This window comes from Alexandromys fortis, unplaced genomic scaffold, assembly GCF_014885135.2.
Source record: "Alexandromys fortis isolate MF-2015 unplaced genomic scaffold, M_Fortis_MF-2015_v1.1 scaffold_89, whole genome shotgun sequence".
Lineage (NCBI taxonomy): Eukaryota > Metazoa > Chordata > Mammalia > Rodentia > Cricetidae > Alexandromys > Alexandromys fortis.
In genome coordinates this window covers 1,397,399-1,415,788 of record NW_026067973.1, presented here as the reverse complement: position 1 = coordinate 1,415,788, position 18,390 = coordinate 1,397,399, and the positions used below count along the sequence as shown (strand labels likewise).

Sequence of the window (18,390 nt, the reverse complement as noted above, 5' to 3'; positions counted from 1 at the left end):
TGGGGTTGGGTCAGAGACTTCTTTGCACCAGGTCCCCTAGGGGGCTAGGTCTGGAGATGTGACACAGATTGCTCCTGTTCCAGTGACCCTATTAGTGTCACAAGGTCAGACAGCTGTCCTACATTTTGTTGGGTGAGAGAATTTTATTATTTCCCACCCTCCCTGAATCATCCAGGCTATGGCTTCTGAAAGGCAGGACCATGCTTAGGGGGTGAGAGAAAGTGAGTGGTGTTGATTCCCCGAGCCTCAGTTTACCCAGGGCAGGTGTCCTGGCTGGGCCCTTCCTGATCGTTGGGTGCCTCTTTTGGCTTCCCAGACTCCCGGGAGCTTTGCTGACTCCCTGCTCAGCTGTGAAGAAGGCCTAGGGGTGAAAGGAAGTTACAGCCTGTCCTTGCTTCTGCTTGATGAAGCGCGAGACACCATGTTGCTTCTTACTCTATGAAGTCCGGAAATCAATAAGGCCAGAGAGGCCACTGGCTAATCATCACCATGGAAATCATCCCTCCCTCCCTCTCCACCAGCATTCAGAGAGTCCTCTACCCTTGTCTGCCGAGGAGACTCGCTGGTTTGGTATAGGGCTGAGACTGGGTAAGTCCTCTACCCTTGTCTGCCGAGGAGACTCGCTGGTTTGGTATAGGGCTGAGACTGGGTAGCGAGGATGACCACTAACCATTTCCTAAGAGGAGAAAGAGTCAATCACAACCTTCAAATTATACAACTGTGTTTGTAAGTGGGGGTGGTGGCCCTGAATCCTGCCCACCACTCAGCTTTCTGTCTCTTCTTTCCACTGCTTACAGATCCAGTAGAGGATTTGCCTTGCCCCTTCAGCTTCTCAGGAGCTCGTAGGGTCAAGGAAAAAGTCTGGGAGGCCACCAGTGATGCTAGCTTGGTCAGATTTACAAGCAGGGGCCCCTCCATTCCCAGCACAGAATGCCAGAGAGGGTAGACGCCTGGAATGTGCTAGGTGCCAGGGTTTCAATTCAATACAGGGAGGACAGATGAGCTCTGGACCCCAAGCGGCTCAGAGATAGGGGAGAGTCAGGCCCCACCACCAGGAGATACACCAGAGAATGCGGGGCCACTCTGTTGCTAGACTTATCTTTGCCTCAGTTTACCAACTGTTCCCAAAGGGGCATCACTTGTGTGATATTCCAATCTGTGTGTCCTGGCATCATCTACATGATCTGAAAATGGTTCATTCAAGTCGAGAGTCCAAGCAAGGGAGGAGAGACTTCAAAAAGAGGTATTTGGGGACTGGAAAGATGGCCCAGGGGTTAAGAGCACTAGCTGATCTTTCTGAGGACCCGGCACCCACATCGTGGCTTACAATTGTTTGTAACTCCAGTGGATCCAACATCCTCTTCTGGCCTCTGTAGGTATCAGGCACACAAGTGATGCACAGACATACATGCAGGCAAAATATCCATACATATAAAATAAAAATAAAATAAAAGCCCTGGGCAGCTTGGAGGCAGGCATTTATGAGTCTGAACCAGAAGTATGGTCAGGACGGGGGTTTATGGTCTCTGGATGGTCATTTCCTTTGGTTCGTTGACTCCTATCCCTGTGGCGGGGGGGGGGGGCAGTAGTTCCATCACCAGGTCTAAGGAGACACCTTTCTGTCTGATGAGAGTTGTTCTCATTGGGTGGGTTTGAACAGGGACATTCCTGGATCAGGGAACATAGAGTTGACTATGTCATTCTGATCTCAGTGCCAGTGGTCAGCTATGCAGGGAAGCTGATCCACTGCAGCTCAAAGGCTTCCTTAGGTTAGGCTGGCTCCCTCCCTCCACCCACCTCCTTCAGGGTCCAGTTCCTTCCATCTGCCTTCCTGTGATGCAGGTGTGTGGGAGCTGAGGGCCCTTTGGAGCTCATTTTAATTGACCTGACATTTTGCTAAACAAACAAATCTAAACTCAAACCAAACAAAGAGCCCTTCTGGGTTTAATTGGCCATGGGCTTTGTCTGTGGCCGTCACTGGAGGCTTTTAGACAGGTGCAGGGGAACCTAGGACAGGAAGAGAACTGTCTAATAAAGATGGGGGACAGCAGAGTCCTGGGTGGGGGCATGCCATGAGATGGTGGCATCAAAACGCAGCTAGTCCCCTCCACCCCCAGCGAAGCAGTTTGACTTTGTACCTGCTTATCACTGAAGAATTAATTCTCTTTGAAGATGATTTCTTTAACTCTGTATATCAGGTGGAGCAGAAATTGCCTCCTCCTCCTTTTGGTCATATTCATTCTCTCTCTCTCTCTCTCTCTCTCTCTCTCTCTCTCTCTCTCTCTCTCAAGGGAGATTAAAGGTAGCCCTGTGGACGTGGTATTTTCTTCTGCTAATTACGTCTATCTTCAGTCAAGTCCTGGGAGGCAGCAGCCTGGCGCTCTGAGAAGACTCCACAGGCTGCTGAAACCATAGCTTGCTGGGCTAGAGTTGGCATGGCTCAGCTAAGGGCTGGATTTTTCTAGTTTGAGTTAATTCTTATTTTATGGGTGAGGAAACCATGACCCGGAGGAAGGAAGGGGTGGCTGATGGTCTCAGCTCTGGACACAGTAGTGTGACCCAGTGATGCTGACCCCCTCTCTCAGGATCTTTGGAAAGGAACCATTGCCAGTTCTCCCAAGGAGGATGCGGGGAGAGAATCGAAGAGCGCCACAGATGAAGGGGTGGGACTGGACTCAGGGACTCCAGAGCTAATCCATGCCAAGACTTGGGGGTCAAAGACAACTCAGGAGTTGTCTTCTAGGATGCCCAAGGACTTGGACAAGCCCCAAACCCCAAGCACTCTGGCTGGGGTGGATGGTTTCAGGTGTCACCTGGACTGTGTTATGGAATCCCCAGGGACAAGACAGAGGCCTCACAGGGGAAATGGTATATGAGTTGTCATACATGCATGAGAAGGCCCACTCTCAGGTGAGTACTGGCCAGTCAGATGGGAACCAGGATGACAAAAAGACAAAGGACATCAGGTTCTCTCTCTTAGACAAGGGACACGCTTCTATTACCTTTGGACACCAGAGCTCTGATTCTCGGGTCTAGCCTTGGACAGAGTCATGCCTCTCTGGACTCTCTGGTTCTGAGCCCTTTGATCTTGCCCGAGCCGTGTTACCAGCAGGGTCTGTTTACAGATACCTGGTTGTGGGCTTCACATTATTATATATTCCAGTTCTCCGTAGAAATCCTCTTACCAGTCCACCATCTATCTACACGCCTGCCATCTACCCCACCCCCGCCCCTGGAACAGGAGCTCTCTGTCTCACTGAAACCTCACCAGCGAGAAAAAGTACACAAGTCCCCCAACTCATAACAGGGTGACCCCTGGAGGAACTTACGGCAGGTTGGAAGTATCCTGAGTTTAAACCTGTTGGGTACACTTGCCTAGTGTGTCTGGTGGAGGCTGGAGGTGAGGGAAGGCAGGAGAATAAAACGCAGTATGTCACAGCATAGGAGCTATCCCCCGAGCTTTCTACCTTGATGCACAGTAGACAAGCGTGTCTATTGTTTATCTTCATGACTATGTGGCTAAGTGGGAGTCCCCGTAACTTCTGTTGCCTAGCATTGGGAAGGAGTACTAGACCTTAATACTATTAGTCTGGGAGAGGGGCAAAGTTTGGATTTTGGGGTATAGTCGTTACTGACTGCATACTACTTTTTGCCTCATGGTAAAAACTGAAAATTGTGAAGTTGGAGGCCTTCTGTGTTGTAACTGTTAGCTTACAGAGGAGGAGGACTTAGGCTCACAGAGGTCACTGTCCACAACCTTATAGCTCTCAAGTAGCAGAGCTGGGATTTGAACTCAGGGAGGTCTACTCTCCCGGTCATGAAGCCCCTAGCACCTGTCAGTACTGTCAGGTCAGTAGCGTGAGTGTCCCCTCATCAAGGCCCAGCCAAAAGGTGCAGTTTGCTCTGGACTCCTCAGGATTTGCTTTACCCTTTGATACACTTCTTTCTTTCTTCTGCTTGGGGACAGTGTGCACAGAGGTCATCTAGCCCTCTGAATGCTTCCATCTGATACCATGGAGCTGAATCAAGTCAAATATTTACTAAAAGTGGGAGACACCAAGGTGAGCCTTGAAATGAGCTTGGGGTGGCAGCCTCTGCAAGTGGGTCACGGAGAATGATGGTGACACTGGGGCATTTAGAATGGGCTAAAAGGTGTCTGGGCTTCCTCCAGCCATGTCACTGGTAAATTGTGTGTGTGTGTGTGTGTGTGTGTGTGTGTGTGTGTGTGTGTGCGTGAGAGAGAGAGAGAGAGAGAAAGAGAGAGAGAGAGATAACGTTCTAATACCCCCAGAACCTTCCTCACTTCTTTGGACTGGTTCAGTCAACACAAAATATTATTGTCCTCAGAAGTGAGGTGACTCATCTCAAGTCCAGCCTGACATGATCCAGGTCTCCTCCCACACTCTCTACCTTCCAACCACTGTGCCCTTCGCTGCTCTGTCCCCTCGCATCTATGGAAATCCACGTGCCAGAGAGGGAGCCTCACTGGGAGCCTCACTGGCACAGTGGACCCCAGTGCTGCGGAGAGCGAGGAGACTGTCAGCGATGGACTGGCAAGGACAGGTCCAGGGGAGCCTCTCTTCCCCTTGTGGTTCTCCCTGGCTGAGGGATGTAGATTGATTGCCTGGCTTTATTAAGGACAAAGTGCTTTTTGATGGTGTGAGGGAGGCTGCTCTTAGCACGGGGATTCCAATGACGGGCGGGCAGAGGCTCCCTCAGCATCGATCTCCTGGCAGGGCTTCCCCGTCTGGATAAAAGCCCAGGGTTGCTCATGGAGGGAACTCTCAGAAGGTGCGGGGTGGACTGCACATGGGCTCTGCAGCTCTCTGTAGCTACCCTAGAGGGACGCTGGAAAGAAGGCCACCGCTGGCCATATCTGTGCCCGGTCAGGACCACACTGGCTGGCTGACATACATGAAGGACTGGACACAGACTGTGCCGTGGGCCATTATATTGTCTTCATAGATAGGGAAAACGTGGTTTAAGGTGGACGTATGTGTCCCACAGTAGTGACATCACAGCTCCCAGAATCACATTTGGCTGGTGAACACCAAAACTTAGGTTGTCCTCTCCACCTTCCTAAGTCCATTTCCTGACCCAGGACCTCAGAAACACTTGCCCTGACGTGGTTCTTGGGGACCCATGACAAAGGGTCCTAAGCCCACATAGGAGTAAGGCTCACCAGGCATGAATGGCTACTGTGGTACCTAATGGAACCCAGGGACGGGAGAGAACAGTGGCTTCAGGGCCATCCAGGTGGCTGTGGTAGGGAATTTGGAGGCCATTCTCCGAGAAGTCAGAGTTACAGAGTTGTGTTGTCCCTAGGCGCCTCCACTCACATTCAGTTGCTGTATTAGTCAAGAGACAAGAGACAAAATGTCCTTCCCTAGGTCACACAGGTCATTACTAGACCGGGACTGGGGAATCTAGTTTTCCAACCTACACGGTGGACCTGTATCTTCCTTCTGAGTCTGTAAACAGGCTGTACACAGCTGAATATGAACCAAGGAACAGAAAGAGGTTGTTTGATATAGGTATTGAGATTGAATTACCAGCTGATAATGATCCGAAAAATTACCAGACAGCTATCAGAACCCACATTCTTGTCTTGAGACAAGTCAGAGTGTGCCTCTGTTTTGGATAAACCTCTGGGAGGCTCCCAAGCTCACCTCTGAGCAACCTTGCTCTTTCTGAACAGAAAAGCAGCATCCCAGTGGGAGGATGGATAAGCATCGGGGAGAGCCAAGACTCGTCTTGGTGAGCCTAGGCAGGCCTGGAGTGGGGGGCAATACTCACTCTTGACGGTGAGGAACATGGCCTTGCTGATGTCGGTGCCCACACCATTGCTGGCCTGGCAGAGGTAGTAGCCAATGTCCTCTTCCAGGACGTGGCGTATCAGCAGGGAGCTGTTGGGCAGGATCTGGATGCGGCCAGTGAGGGGCACTGGGTGATATTGCTGGGGGTTCCCACTCCCTGAAAGGAGGGGAGGCAGCAGTTAGAGGGGTGTTGGGAGTGGGTTTAACCTAGCACCTTAGGAGAGGCCTGATAAAGCCCTCTTGCCCACCTGAGGGCATTTCACAGCAGAGTTACATCGTCTCATAGAAATGGCACCACGCAGCTCCTACTGCACAATGTGAAGTACCTCCTGGTCTGGATCTGGCCCTGAGGCACAGAAATGACTGGGGCAGTACCTCAGGCAGAGCCCACTTTGTTACTGAACTAGCTGGAGTGAATTCCTTGGTCAACTTGGCAATGGGCCAGGAGGAGATTGAGTTCTCATATGACAGTTGCCTGGTCACATGCAGTCAGGCCCAGGGAAAGGCCAGCTGTCTTCCACAGGGGGTCTTGTGTACCCCTCCAACCCCAACATCAGTCATGGATGGTCCATCATGTGGTGTCTAGTTGGATACCAAATGTATCCTTGTGATGAGGCTGGGCTGGGAGAGGACCAAGATCTCACACTAGATAAGACCCTAGGATGGGCGGGCCAGGGTGGAGAAAGCAATCAATACAAACTAGCTTTAGGGAGGCAGGAGGTCAAGTGGTAGGGATGAGAGGAGCCTTGGGGGCTGTGGATGTTTCTCGGTGGTGGAGGACATGCCTGTCACACATGAGGCCCTTGGTTTGATCCTCAGCATCACAAAAAGCAAACTTTTAGGAAATTTGGATTCAGCATCATATTGTTCCTCAGCCTGGCATGGCTAAGAATGACTTCTAGATCATTGGGTGCAGGGGTTCCTCAAGTTCAGAGTTCACTACTCTCAGGACTGGAAGTTGCATGGGAGAACAGTTCCTAGGTCCATCCAAGCAGCCTCCTGGTCCCCCCTGCTCCTCTCACAGACTCCACCTGGCTCACCTTTGGCATGCTTCCACATGACCTTCGGTGGTGGGTAGCCATCTACTGAGCAGTTGAGTACCCCAGCTTTGCCATAGATGCCATCCTGGTTGTTGGGCTGCACCACAAATCGAGGGGGCACTGTGGAAAGAAGGGGAGCAGTGAGAAAAAGAGGCTGTCAGTTTCTGATGGGTCCCCTAAGTCAGGGAGCCTCTTCTAGAAGAATCAGGTCTTCTTGGATCATTACATCATTGGGAGCAGACAGCCTGTGAAGTCACACAAAGATGGAGAGCGTGCACAAGAACCACAGTGGGAGCTCAGAGTCGGGGGTCCCAAATCTGCCTGTGCCCACTGCTGACCAAGTAAAGATGCCCTCCACTCTAGGTCTGAAAGGAAAAGGCTTGAGTATCTCTAAGAATCCAGCCAGAACCACCTTACCAAGAGCTTATAATTCCAAGTGGATCACTAGAAAGATGCTCTTGGTCTCCCACCCCTTCCGAGGGCTGGCCTGACCCGCTCACCACGCACGATGAGCTGACGCTCCCGGCTCACGGTGGCCGCTGCATTGCTGGCGATGCAAGTGTAGTTGCCGTTGTGCTTGAGGGAGACGCTGGAGATCTGCAGGGAGCTCATGAATTCTTTGCTCTCGATGGTCACGCCCGAGCCCGAGATGATCACCTGTCCGTCCTTTCTCCAGGTGATGCGGATGGGCATGTCCCCCGAGGACACCACACAGGGGATATAGAGCAGCTGGCCGATGGAGGCGGGCGGGAACTCGAAGGGTTGGATCAGAGGGGGTACTGGAGGGACAAAAGGATTACGGTCAAGTGCCAGTCACCCACCCTGGTCACTGTCTGGAGAGGGGGGCAGTCTGGCCTTTCACTGACCGTGGGACAGGCCTGGAATCCATCTCCCTAGGTCTCTGGATCTTGTCCACCTATATACCTAGACCATGGCTCCCGGTCTCTGTCTTAACCTGCCCATCTCTCAGATTGGGCCTTGCGCTTGCCTCATGAGCGTCCTGACCCACTGCTTCGCCTGTGTATAAATTCTCATCTTGGCATCCATCTCCTGGCCTTTTGGGGGCCTGTGGTAGATAGAGATGAGATGTACAGGGAGAGGTGAGGAAGGCCCGTGCAGATTCTCGCCCTACCCTCTCCATGAGCACTTGCCTAAAGCAGGTGTCTCCAGACGAGGTCGTCTCATTAACTTGGTCCCTCTCCATGGCCATTAGCATGTAGAAACTTTACGTATGCAAAGGAATCTCACGGAATCCTTCTATCAGCTGTGGACCTGGGGCTTGGATGGTCCCGTTTTACAGAGGGAAAGACTGAGGTTCAGAAGCACCATGACTGGGACAGGCTATGGGAGGTGACTTGAAACCTGATCCATCTGCTTTCCAAGTCAAGGCTCCTTTCCTTAAGCGGCATAGCTGCCTTTTGAGAAAAACCGCAAATGTACACACGGCAGGCCCTTTTGTCTCCCAAGGTGTGCTAAAACAGAAAACGGAACCTGTTCCCTCTCAGGTGGCCACGCGGAGGGCTCCTTGGGTAGAACTAACTCTCGTCACCCAGCTGCCCTCATCTCGGGCCCTGGGTGGTAGTGGTGGGGCCTGTCTGCAGCCTGAGTCGCTGTGAGATGGATCCTCCTCTCTCCGTGCTAGCGAGAACATCAGCCATTATCTTTATGATAACTCAATTAGGCGGCAGCAACTTCCCCAGCGCATGGGGGGGAGAGGAGAGTGAAGGAGACAGACAATTAGCTTAACAAGGATGAGCATGAGTAGATGAGGTCTCCTTTCTGGAGTCGAATAATTAAATTACAAGGCTGCCCACGGTCTCCAGCCTTCTCCCAGGCTCCAGCCCACCCCTCTTTGGAAGCCAGTGTTGCTATTCCACCTCAGGCCTGTCCAGAGACACAGCCACAGCGGTGTGCACAGGCAGGCCTTGCAGACACACGGACTCCCAGGGTTCGGAAGGAAGCAGCCAGATGTGTACATAGATCCTCCGGATCTGGGGTGGGGTAGGGTGGTGGTGTTTCTTGACCAAGAGCCGCTGGTCTGGAGGATGTGGCAGTTAGGAAAGGTACTGCTTCCATGACTCCCATCAGGGGCTCAGCTGGCCTTCAAATGCCCCCTCACCCTGCCCTCCACTCCAACTAGGGGGATTTCCCATGTCTGAGCCTTGCTCAGGGGGCTGCCTGGCATGCCCTCACCCACCGCTATGAGCTCCCCATCCACTAACCAGCATTCACCCATCCAATTCCAGACCTGTTTTGGCTTTGGCCAGGTCCTAGACCTCAGCCAGATATCCTAGGGCTCTGGCCATTGGTCAGATCGATACATCCCTGTTATTGGAGGTGGTGGGGTATTGTCCCTGGTCCTGAGGGGGGTGGTCCCGGGCCATGGACATCTCTATATACCTTTCTCTGAAACGCAGGCTCTAACAATGGCCCAATGCCCTTTAGTAAGAGTTCCCAGAGAAACTGCTCTCCCTAGGCCATTGTGAACTCCCGTGTGTGTGTGTGTGTGTGTGTGTGTGTGAGCGAGAGAGAGAGAGAGAGAGAGAGAGAGAGAGAGAGAGAGAGGAAGAGTAGGTCACACCTAGTCCTCTAGGCCTCCTTCTGTTTTTTTTTTTTTTTTTTTTGACACAATTGCTTCAATAATCCAGTGCAGACCTGACTGCTGCCATAGTCCTGAGGCTTGGAGCTAGGACTTGTATAATAGGAGCATTTACTGCATAAATATTGTAGGTACTCCATAAATGCACATTAGATATGTAAATAAGTTATATGTCTACATATCCCTCTCAGGGTGACCTCATGGGGTCTCCTGTGTGGTGGACAGGAGTGGGGTAGATATAGAGTAGGGGTCCAGAGAGACTAAGAGGAGCCCCAATATCTCTCCCAGTGCTGCTGTCCTGCGACTATGTCCAGAGCTTCTCCTTAGCCCTTCCTAGGGCCAGACCTTTTCTATTGTAGCACTAATTCAGCTCTCGGGACCTAGGAACCTCTGGACTGTGAGCAGGGCTTTATGACGGCAGTGAACTCCAGGGGCCGGAGGATAGGACATTTGGCCAAGGCCTGGGTAGTCTGAGTCCATTTCCAGGAGAGGCAGAGCAACAAGGCAGAGAGAGTGACGCTGGGTTAGGCGGTTTTGCTCAGCGGGGAGACCGTCTCTCTCAGTCAGGAAGGATTTACGGAGCGGTGTAAGTTTCTAAGGCAGGTTAATTCATTAACTAGCCAGTTCATGGAATATTTATGAAATATCTGTCCTGCGAAGGCATTGCCGCCGTGTGAACAAGGGAAGCAGAAACCTGCCTAAGCTGTAGATGGAGAGCTTTGGGAGAGGTTAGACACTGTCCTTCATGATTACTGGGCCAGTGCCCCCTGGACACAGACAAAGGACTCAGCAGAAGCAGGTGTCCTCGGGAAGTGACCACAGCCTCAGGGAGCCCTGGCATTTGGGCTGACACACATGCATACAAAATAATACACATGATGAGGGAAGGGAACCAGGCTGAGCTGTAGGACAGAGACCACTGAGGACTGTCCTTCCTTTCTAGTCGGTAGAATGGCATGGAAGATCGCTTGAGAGGCAGCTTAAAAGCAGCAGCCGGCACCCATGCTGGGGGTTAGTCATACAGGTAGAACTGATCCAGAGCTCTTTGATGTCCTATGTGACATATGACCAGTCAGCTCCTCAGAGGTCGGTCACAACAGTTGCTCTCCATAACATAGCCATCATAAGTTCCGTTATGCCACCGAGGCAGAAGCTCCATCACTTACTTGCCTATAGCTCTTCACCCTATACTGATATAGTCCCTCCTAGAGGAAGGACAGACAGACACTCATACAATCAGGAAAGCTCGTGAAACATAGAAGATTCACAAGCCCCCCCCCAAGGTGCTAAAAACTGCCAACAGTTGCGGGGCGGAGTAGACTGACCCCTCCTGCTGAGCTTCAGGGGTGCAGCTTTCCTGGCGTGAGTGCTTCTCTAAGTAACCCCTTACCTAATGCTTCTGTAAATAATCCCAATAAACCACCGCTTCACTGAGCTAGACTTGAGTGTAATAATTTCTTTGACCAGTTAGTACCCCACCTGGGGTGAGCAGACCTTTGCTCATTTCTGCTAAGGAAAAGCCACAAATCCCTCTGCAGACTGCGGAAGGGCCAGGGCTGCTTGGGGCAGGGACTCTGCAGCTCCTTCAGACAACCCTCAGAGATAGCCTTGGGGGAGAACAAACTAGGGTTCCTGGCTGCTGTGTAGGCTGCTTAGCCCCAAGAAGAGCGCTGTGGGCAAGGGGATTCTCAGTAGTCGTGGGATATTTGATAAAACAAAAACAAAAAACACCACATGATTTATTAGGCTTTGGATTCCCAGAGGGGAAGACCCATCATTTAGGTACATTGCCTCTAAATTCAGGGTCAGATGCTGTATGCCATCTTCCCCTGTACCCGGGAACCAATTGTAGGAGTCGTGGGGAGGGTCCCTGACCATCTGCTTTGATCAGTGTCAACTGCAGCTGCAAGCTTGTGCCCCGTGTCCCTACACTTCTGCAGTAGCTGGCCTGGAGTGTCACCTAGCCAGCGACTTCTTTCCTGGAGCATGATACCACACCAGTGTAGGGGCCAGAGGCCAGAGTCTCGACAAAGATGCAGAAATTGTGGCCGCCATGCAGCATCTGGCTGCCATAAAGCCTTTATAGACACTTGTTTGCAAGTGTCACGCGGAGCTGACCACCAGCCCAGCCCATAAATGCTTTATGGGGTCTCTTATCATCTGTCTTTGAGGCTGAGCCTTTTATTTACTGCACCTGCTAGCAGAGTGTGCACTGTGGGAAGACAGAGCCTCTCTGTCCACACAGCACGGACACAAGGAAGATCTATGTCTGGGGCTGGGACATTTGAAGTCTAGACTCTGTTGCTCCTGCAAGTGACCATGGGCAAGTGCCTTGTCACAACCACCTGGCCTCTGCCTCTGAGCCTTGGCTTCTTCCTCTATAAAATGGAGGGGTTTCAGGTCTGGCGAGATGGCTAAGAGTACTTGCCACACAAACATGAAGATTTGAGAGAGGATCTCAGTAACTGTGGGAGTGGGGGTGGGGAGTCCCGTGTGGTGGTACTTGTCCACAACCTCAGTGCTGTTGTGGGCAGACAGGAAGATCACTGTTGCTGTGACCACGAGCTCAGCTCAGGTTCAGCATGAGGTCCTGTCCTAGGGAAGAAGGTGACAGAGCAGAACACCTGGTGTCCTCTTCCGGCCTCCACACGCATGCACAGCACATGTGCCCATACGTATAAGAGTGTATCACACACACACACACACACACACACACATGCACACACACACACACAATGGTGGAGGTAGGCCAATTAATTTCACAGATGTTTCAATAAATCTAATTATTTTTTAAAATAAGCACGTGTTTCTTCAGTTTTTATCACAACTATCCCTTCCTGGGAAGGCTTTCCCTGACCACAAGGTTTCCCCCCCCCCCCCCCGCCTTGGTACTCGTATCTCCTTGTCCTGATTCAGACTTAATATTACACATTGTACATACCGTCTGATTACTCCTGGAGGGTGGGTAGTTTTGTGTTTTGAACACGCCTGTGTTGGCGAAACAGAAAGAGTGCCAGGAACACAGTAGGTGCACAGCCACTACCAGGTGAATGAACATGGGGTGGATGCTTTCCCATTCTTATCGCCTGCGCCACCACCAGCCCTATCTGTCCCGGAAGGAGGTTGCTTGCTCTATGTTCCCAAGGAAACTTGGCTACAAGCAGAGCCTTTTCTAGAGGTTGTCATGGTAGAACTAGGCAGTTCTCCTCCTGCGGAGCCCGTGGTGCCCCCTGCCTGCGGCTATCGGCAGGGCTTCTTTCAAACCATCTCCACCAATAGCAGGCATTCGGGTGGGTGGGTTGCTTAAATCTTCAGATCACAGAGCCTCCCATCCCCAGCCACTCATGGGAGTGGGAGAGGGCTTCCCACAGGAGCCTCCTCCAGCTATGGCTGAAGCTATGCACTGAGTAGATAGGGACATATGTGTGTGGGTCTGAGGTAGGAGCATTTGAGGAGAAGAGTGTCTGTGTGGGGGCGAGTCCCCTCTTCTGCTAGCTTGCTCTATGGGGACTTGGTGTGTCCTCAGTCCAGTCAGAGCATGCCTCCTGCCTTCACTCTTCCTGCAGGGGCTCCTAGAGATTCAGAGGTGGGGATGGAGACATTTCCCCACAGAACCATGCCAAGAGGTCCTGGTGGTAGGCCCTACTCCTGGTTAATAAAACATTCAGTCTGTACCAAGAGACCTTTTCATGACACCTTACTTTTTAGGTACAGAGGCCTCAAAAGTCACCATCTAGGTTGGATCTGTGTGCACTCCGTTTAGCATCCTGCCAGGGATCATTCCAGAAGTTCAGAGACAAGGGCTGCCTCTCGGAGACTGGTTCCCCTTGCCTTTCGGTGCTGTGCGTACCAAGCCCAGTAAGTTCTCAGATCACCCTCGTCCCCCTCCCTCTTCTGCTTTTCCTGCCTCACTGTGCCTGGCAGGAGCTCTTGAGCAATGTTTCACAGAACCACCCATAGCTGCCTTTCACGGGTCAGGGATGTTGTCTTGCAGGAGGAAGCATTGTGAACACAAAACTGCTCACACGCGTGTACATGAATCTGCCCCAGAATGAGTGGGCTGGTGTGCTACTTTTGACCCTTGATTGTGCATGTAGTTTGTACATGTGTGTGCATACCCCACACATCTCTGCACACATGCGTGTTTGCATGTCGGGTATGTTCTGATCTTGGCTCACTGATTGAAAATTTCATTAGCAGACAGGCAGTCCCCGGAAGGACTGGAGTCAGCAGTTACTTTTCCAGCTCACAAAGCAGCATGGATTTGGCCGCACCTGGTCCACCAGTCTTGGCCCCAGAGAGAAGCGGGGGTTGGGGAGGGGCCTTGACATACTTTTCTGTTCTCTGTCCCAATCTGATTCCCCGACATGATGCACTTTCCAATGTCCAGTAGCCATGGGGTTTGGAGTGTTACTCCTGTCTCCACTCCTTCCTCCCTGGAGTTGGGGCCCCTTGCCATACCCAGGGGCACCTCCTCCTCCCCCCCCCTCCTTGGGGAGCTCTTGGAAGAGCACAGCCGCTAATCAAGCAGCGTGATCGTAATCAGCTTTGATGGGCTCTTCTGCAAAAGTGCATTCTAATGAGGTGGGGGAGCTGAGCGAGAGGGTGGGGGTGGAGGAACCAAGCTTTCCGAGTGGTGGGGGAACTGGCTTCCAGTCCCTTATAGGAGTGGCTGGTCTGGAGAAAAAACAGGGGCCCACCCCTCCTATGGTTGCATATTGGCATTTTTTTTCAGACCCTGATGAGGGGGAGCAGGAAGGTTTGCACACAAGCCTGTATTATACACAGACAGACACACAGATAGACACAGTCAGATACACACAAATAGACACACAGCCATAGGTACTCAGACAGAAATACAGACACAAACATAGATCCACACATTCACAGACAGACAGATACACAGATATACAGACACAGAGACATATACATAGATAAACAATCAGACACAGACTTATAGATACACAGGCGCATACAAAACAGATACACAGAGTCAGACACACAAGCACACACAATACAGATACGCACACGCAGAGTCATGTGCTCATGTCCTCTTCACCCCTCTCCTTGGGCTGGGAGACATTGTCACGCTGTACTATCACTATAGGCCCAGCGAGTTGCTGAGCCTGAATGCATCAGATTCAATTCATTAGGACTGATCGCTCCCTGAATGGGGCTGAATAATTGATGAGCAGGGAGCAGCTTTCAGGGTGTTCTCAGTACTCTGAGGCTTGCTGGAGCCTTGTTATTATTGTTGTTGTTGTTGTTGTTTTTTCTTTTAGCTGACAAACCCGGCCAAATGCTTTCTGGAGCATTGGGCACAGGGAGCAGAGCAGAGGTTAGATGTTTTAATATGTGATGTTTACACTGTATGCTCTCGGCCCATTGCTTGTAACGGAAATGGATACGGGCTTCTGTGATGCCCAGTGGGGTGGAAGCAGGGCAGGTGGAGCTGTGCCACATCAGTGCCAAGTCCATTTTCCTAGGTATGGAATGGGGTTGCGGTGCTAGCGCGTGGGCCAGGGGCTGCGCAGAGAGGGCATTAAATAGGGAACACCCTGGCACTGCGGCAGCCTGAAGCAGGGGGATGGCACTGCTAATGTGCACCCCAGCTCTCTTTCTCAGGCCTGAAAGAGCCACAAAGCCCCCTGTTCTTGGAGCTCACAGTGTGGCTTCCTGCAAGTTACTCCAATCCAGACTAATATCTCAGATTTGGTTCAACAAACACGGGCTGTCTGGCGTTGTGACAGGTGGCAGGGTGGGTACACAGGATGCATGTGACCCGGCCCTGAGAACTGCTCAGGGCGAGTCAGATGACTAAAAGATAAGAGGCAGAGGGAGGAGGGCTTATTCCACCTTTCACTGTGACTGTGAGATTCCTGGGCCTTCCCATCCATGAGTTCATTATCATCACACATGGAGGGGCCACCATCAAATACAGCATGTGTTCCCCCAAACACTTTCCCCCCAGACAGCCCTTGCCCTGGGCATGTGCAATGCCCCTTTCAGTGTCAGATCTGGAAAGACTCCAGGTCCGAGACCTTCAAGGGCTCCCCATGTGTTGGGCCTTCTTGGTCCTGGGCTGTGTTCTTTCTTTCTCCCCCGGACCCTGGGCTCTGCTTTGCTTCCCCTTCCTGGTTAATTGTCCCTCCCTCTTTTCTCTATATGGTATGGGGAAGAGGTCTTTCCAGCTTCCCCTGTTTCTCCCGAGTGAATGATATCTGCAGAAGGGATGCCCCGTTACAGGGGCCCCTCCCTGGTCTCAAGGGCATTGGCTTCCTCTGTGGCTCTCCAAACACCACAGGTTGCCTCTGTTCTTGAGGTGGAAGCTGGAGCCAATTCTAGGTTCCCAGACTGTCCTCCTCGGGCCTGCATCCTCTTCTGGTATTTCCTGGTCAGGTCTAGCAGAATCCACTTCTTCTGTTCCTAGAACTCACAGGACCCTCATCCCAGGCACTCTCTAGATAACTGCCATGCCTGTGGATCCCAAAGGATGTATTTGGGGTTCCCATAACTTACACCATCCCAGAGCCAAAGGAGCAGAAGCCTCTGAATCGTTCCTTTAAAATCAGTGTACCTGAAGACTTAGGGGATGGCCTCTGAGGGGCTACCATAGACACATAGCACACACCCAGATTCCTGCTCCAGTCACCCGTCAGGTGAACAAGAGAGCTTTGAGTAGGTTGGTGACTGAGCTCCAGGTCTCAGGGAACTAGCAGATAGTCTTTCCCATGTCACCACGGAGGCTGGAAGTGTTCATACTGGGCCCAGGATAGAGCCAGGGTGGTTGGTATGTTTCCTCTACCCTGGCCTCCTGCTGCTGCTCTCCAGGGTGGCCCTACTGAGTACCTTGTGGCTCTTTCCTGACATCGGTCACCCAGGGTAGGCCATCATCCCTTAGCTGAACCCTTGCCCAGAAAACATACAGCCTTCCCTTGTCTACAACTGAGCTTTCAAACCCCTGGGTCAGTGCTGTTTGTTTGTTTTTCTTCCTGCAGCTTTTAGCCTTGCATCCATCACCTTTCTCCTAAAAGTCAAGCCCGTTTGGTCTTCCTTGGGCTTCTACTCACTGGCAATTGCCTTCTGCTGGACACCTGCACCAACAACCCCGGAAGGCAGGCAGGCAACGACTCCAGGCGGGGAGGGCCTTACCTTTGACGGCAACGTGGACGCTCTGGCTGATGGAAAGCTGCGGCTGGATGAGAACACTGCACAGGTACTCCCCCTCATCCATGCCTTTCTGCACGTCGGTCAGCTTGAGAGTCCCGTTCTCAAACACCACCTGGCGGTGGTTATCCGGCAGCAGCAGGGCGTCCTTGTACCATTTGATGGAGTAGTAGGGGTAGCCGATGACCCTGCAGTTGATGAGTGTGTCCCGCCCAGCGACGGCTGTGATGTTCCTCATGGCCCGGATGCTGGGGGGTCCTGGGGAGTTTGGGGGAAAGTGGAGAGGAGGGGCAGGTGGCGCCATGAGCCAGTGCCATTTTGTGGTGGGGCTCTTCTCTCTTGCTTGGTCCCTGAGCCTTACCCCTGGGGCTAGAAACCGGGTGAGGGCAGAGGGAGGACTCTCAGTTAAGTTCAGAGATTGCCAGGATTGGGGTCACCCATGTGACCCCAGAGCTCAATGTTGTCATTGTGAAATAGTTGCAAACAGGCATGAGCCACACATGTTTATTGCAAGAATCCAGTCCTTTATGGGACTGGATGAAGCCAATCCACAGCCACTATAGGGAACCACCAGGACTGGGCCAGGTGAATCCTTATTTAGGGAGAAACTAGGATTGGGGTGTCAATAGTGAAGCAGAGACCTCATGCCTTTTTTTCTGCCTGCTCACACTGCATTCGTACCCCAAGAACCTCCCATTTAGTAATAAACTATCAAAAAGGCAGCAAGGTCTTGGCCATATGAACCCACATGTTGTTTCTTCCAATCAGGGGAATTGTGTTGGGGGTACCCGAGAAAGGGCTACAAATCTGGGTTCTGACCACATTGGCTGGGGGTGGGAGCATCCTCATCTAGACTGACTGGCAGGTAGCCTTGTGGGAGGGGGAGAAGGAAGCGTGGAGGTCACCATGAAGGGACAGTACTAAAGAGCGTTGGGGAACTCCAGGACAGAACTAGAAAGTCTCCCAGGGCTCTGGATCTGTTCCTGATCCAATGCAGACAGGGATACAGGGGCTTGGCTGAATAATGGCCTCAGACTTGTTATGTGGGATGGGAGAGCTAGAATAAGTGAGTTTAGAATAATCTCCATTTGCATGCCTTTCCCTGCCTCAGGTGAACTGGCAGCACCCCTGGACCGGCGTCCATTATGACAGTTTCCTTGTCCTCTTGCCCTTGGGTTAGATGTCACTGATAGGGTCCAGAGAGGACCAGTTGGACTGAGAGGTCTAAGGCCATTAGAGGAGATGGCTCTCACCATGTGAACTTAGAGAACTGAGGGAAGGGGTGGCTAGCACCCTGGGGACTCTTCTACTCCTCCACATCGCCTATCTCTGGGAGTCACCCAACTCTGACCTTAGTTTCAATCTTCTCCTCCTGAAGACTTAGGCCTTGCACTTGAGAACATGATCTCCAGGCCCCTGGCTTTCTACAGCCCCTGGAGCAGGCCTGGTTCTGTGGAGCATGCCGGGAGTTCACTAGTATTAAGGTTGAGTATGCCCTACTTCTATCTATTTTTGCCCTTTTAAGACCCTGCTGGGGGCTGGCAGATGCTAGCAGGTGCACAGAGCACTGGGGGCCCAGAGTGATTTGATGGGGTGGATAGGATGGTCAGGCTGGATTGTGGGAGTGAAGGGGGAGGAGAATGGGGTGGACTCTACCAGACACACACTCACACACAAGAATGGTTGATGGGACTGTGGTGGACAGGTTAGAAAGAGAGAGAGAGAGAGAGAGAGAGAGAGAGAGAGAGAGAGAGAGAGAGAGAGAGAG

The 18,390-nt window shown here is 52.0% G+C and overlaps 1 protein-coding gene across 1 annotated transcript in view; it reads right to left on the bottom strand.

Annotated features, from left to right (window-relative positions):
• The window catches only part of Dscaml1 (DS cell adhesion molecule like 1), a 310,097-nt gene that overhangs the window by 60,108 nt on the left and 231,599 nt on the right, over nucleotides 1–18,390 (bottom strand). The window contains exons 6-9 of the mRNA XM_050156418.1: nucleotides 16,608–16,880; nucleotides 7,357–7,635; nucleotides 6,857–6,976; nucleotides 5,797–5,973 (exon numbers count right to left, since the gene is read on the bottom strand). Coding sequence (XP_050012375.1) covers nucleotides 5,797–5,973; nucleotides 6,857–6,976; nucleotides 7,357–7,635; nucleotides 16,608–16,880 — 849 coding nt within the window. The remainder of the gene's footprint in view (nucleotides 1–5,796; nucleotides 5,974–6,856; nucleotides 6,977–7,356; nucleotides 7,636–16,607; nucleotides 16,881–18,390) is intronic.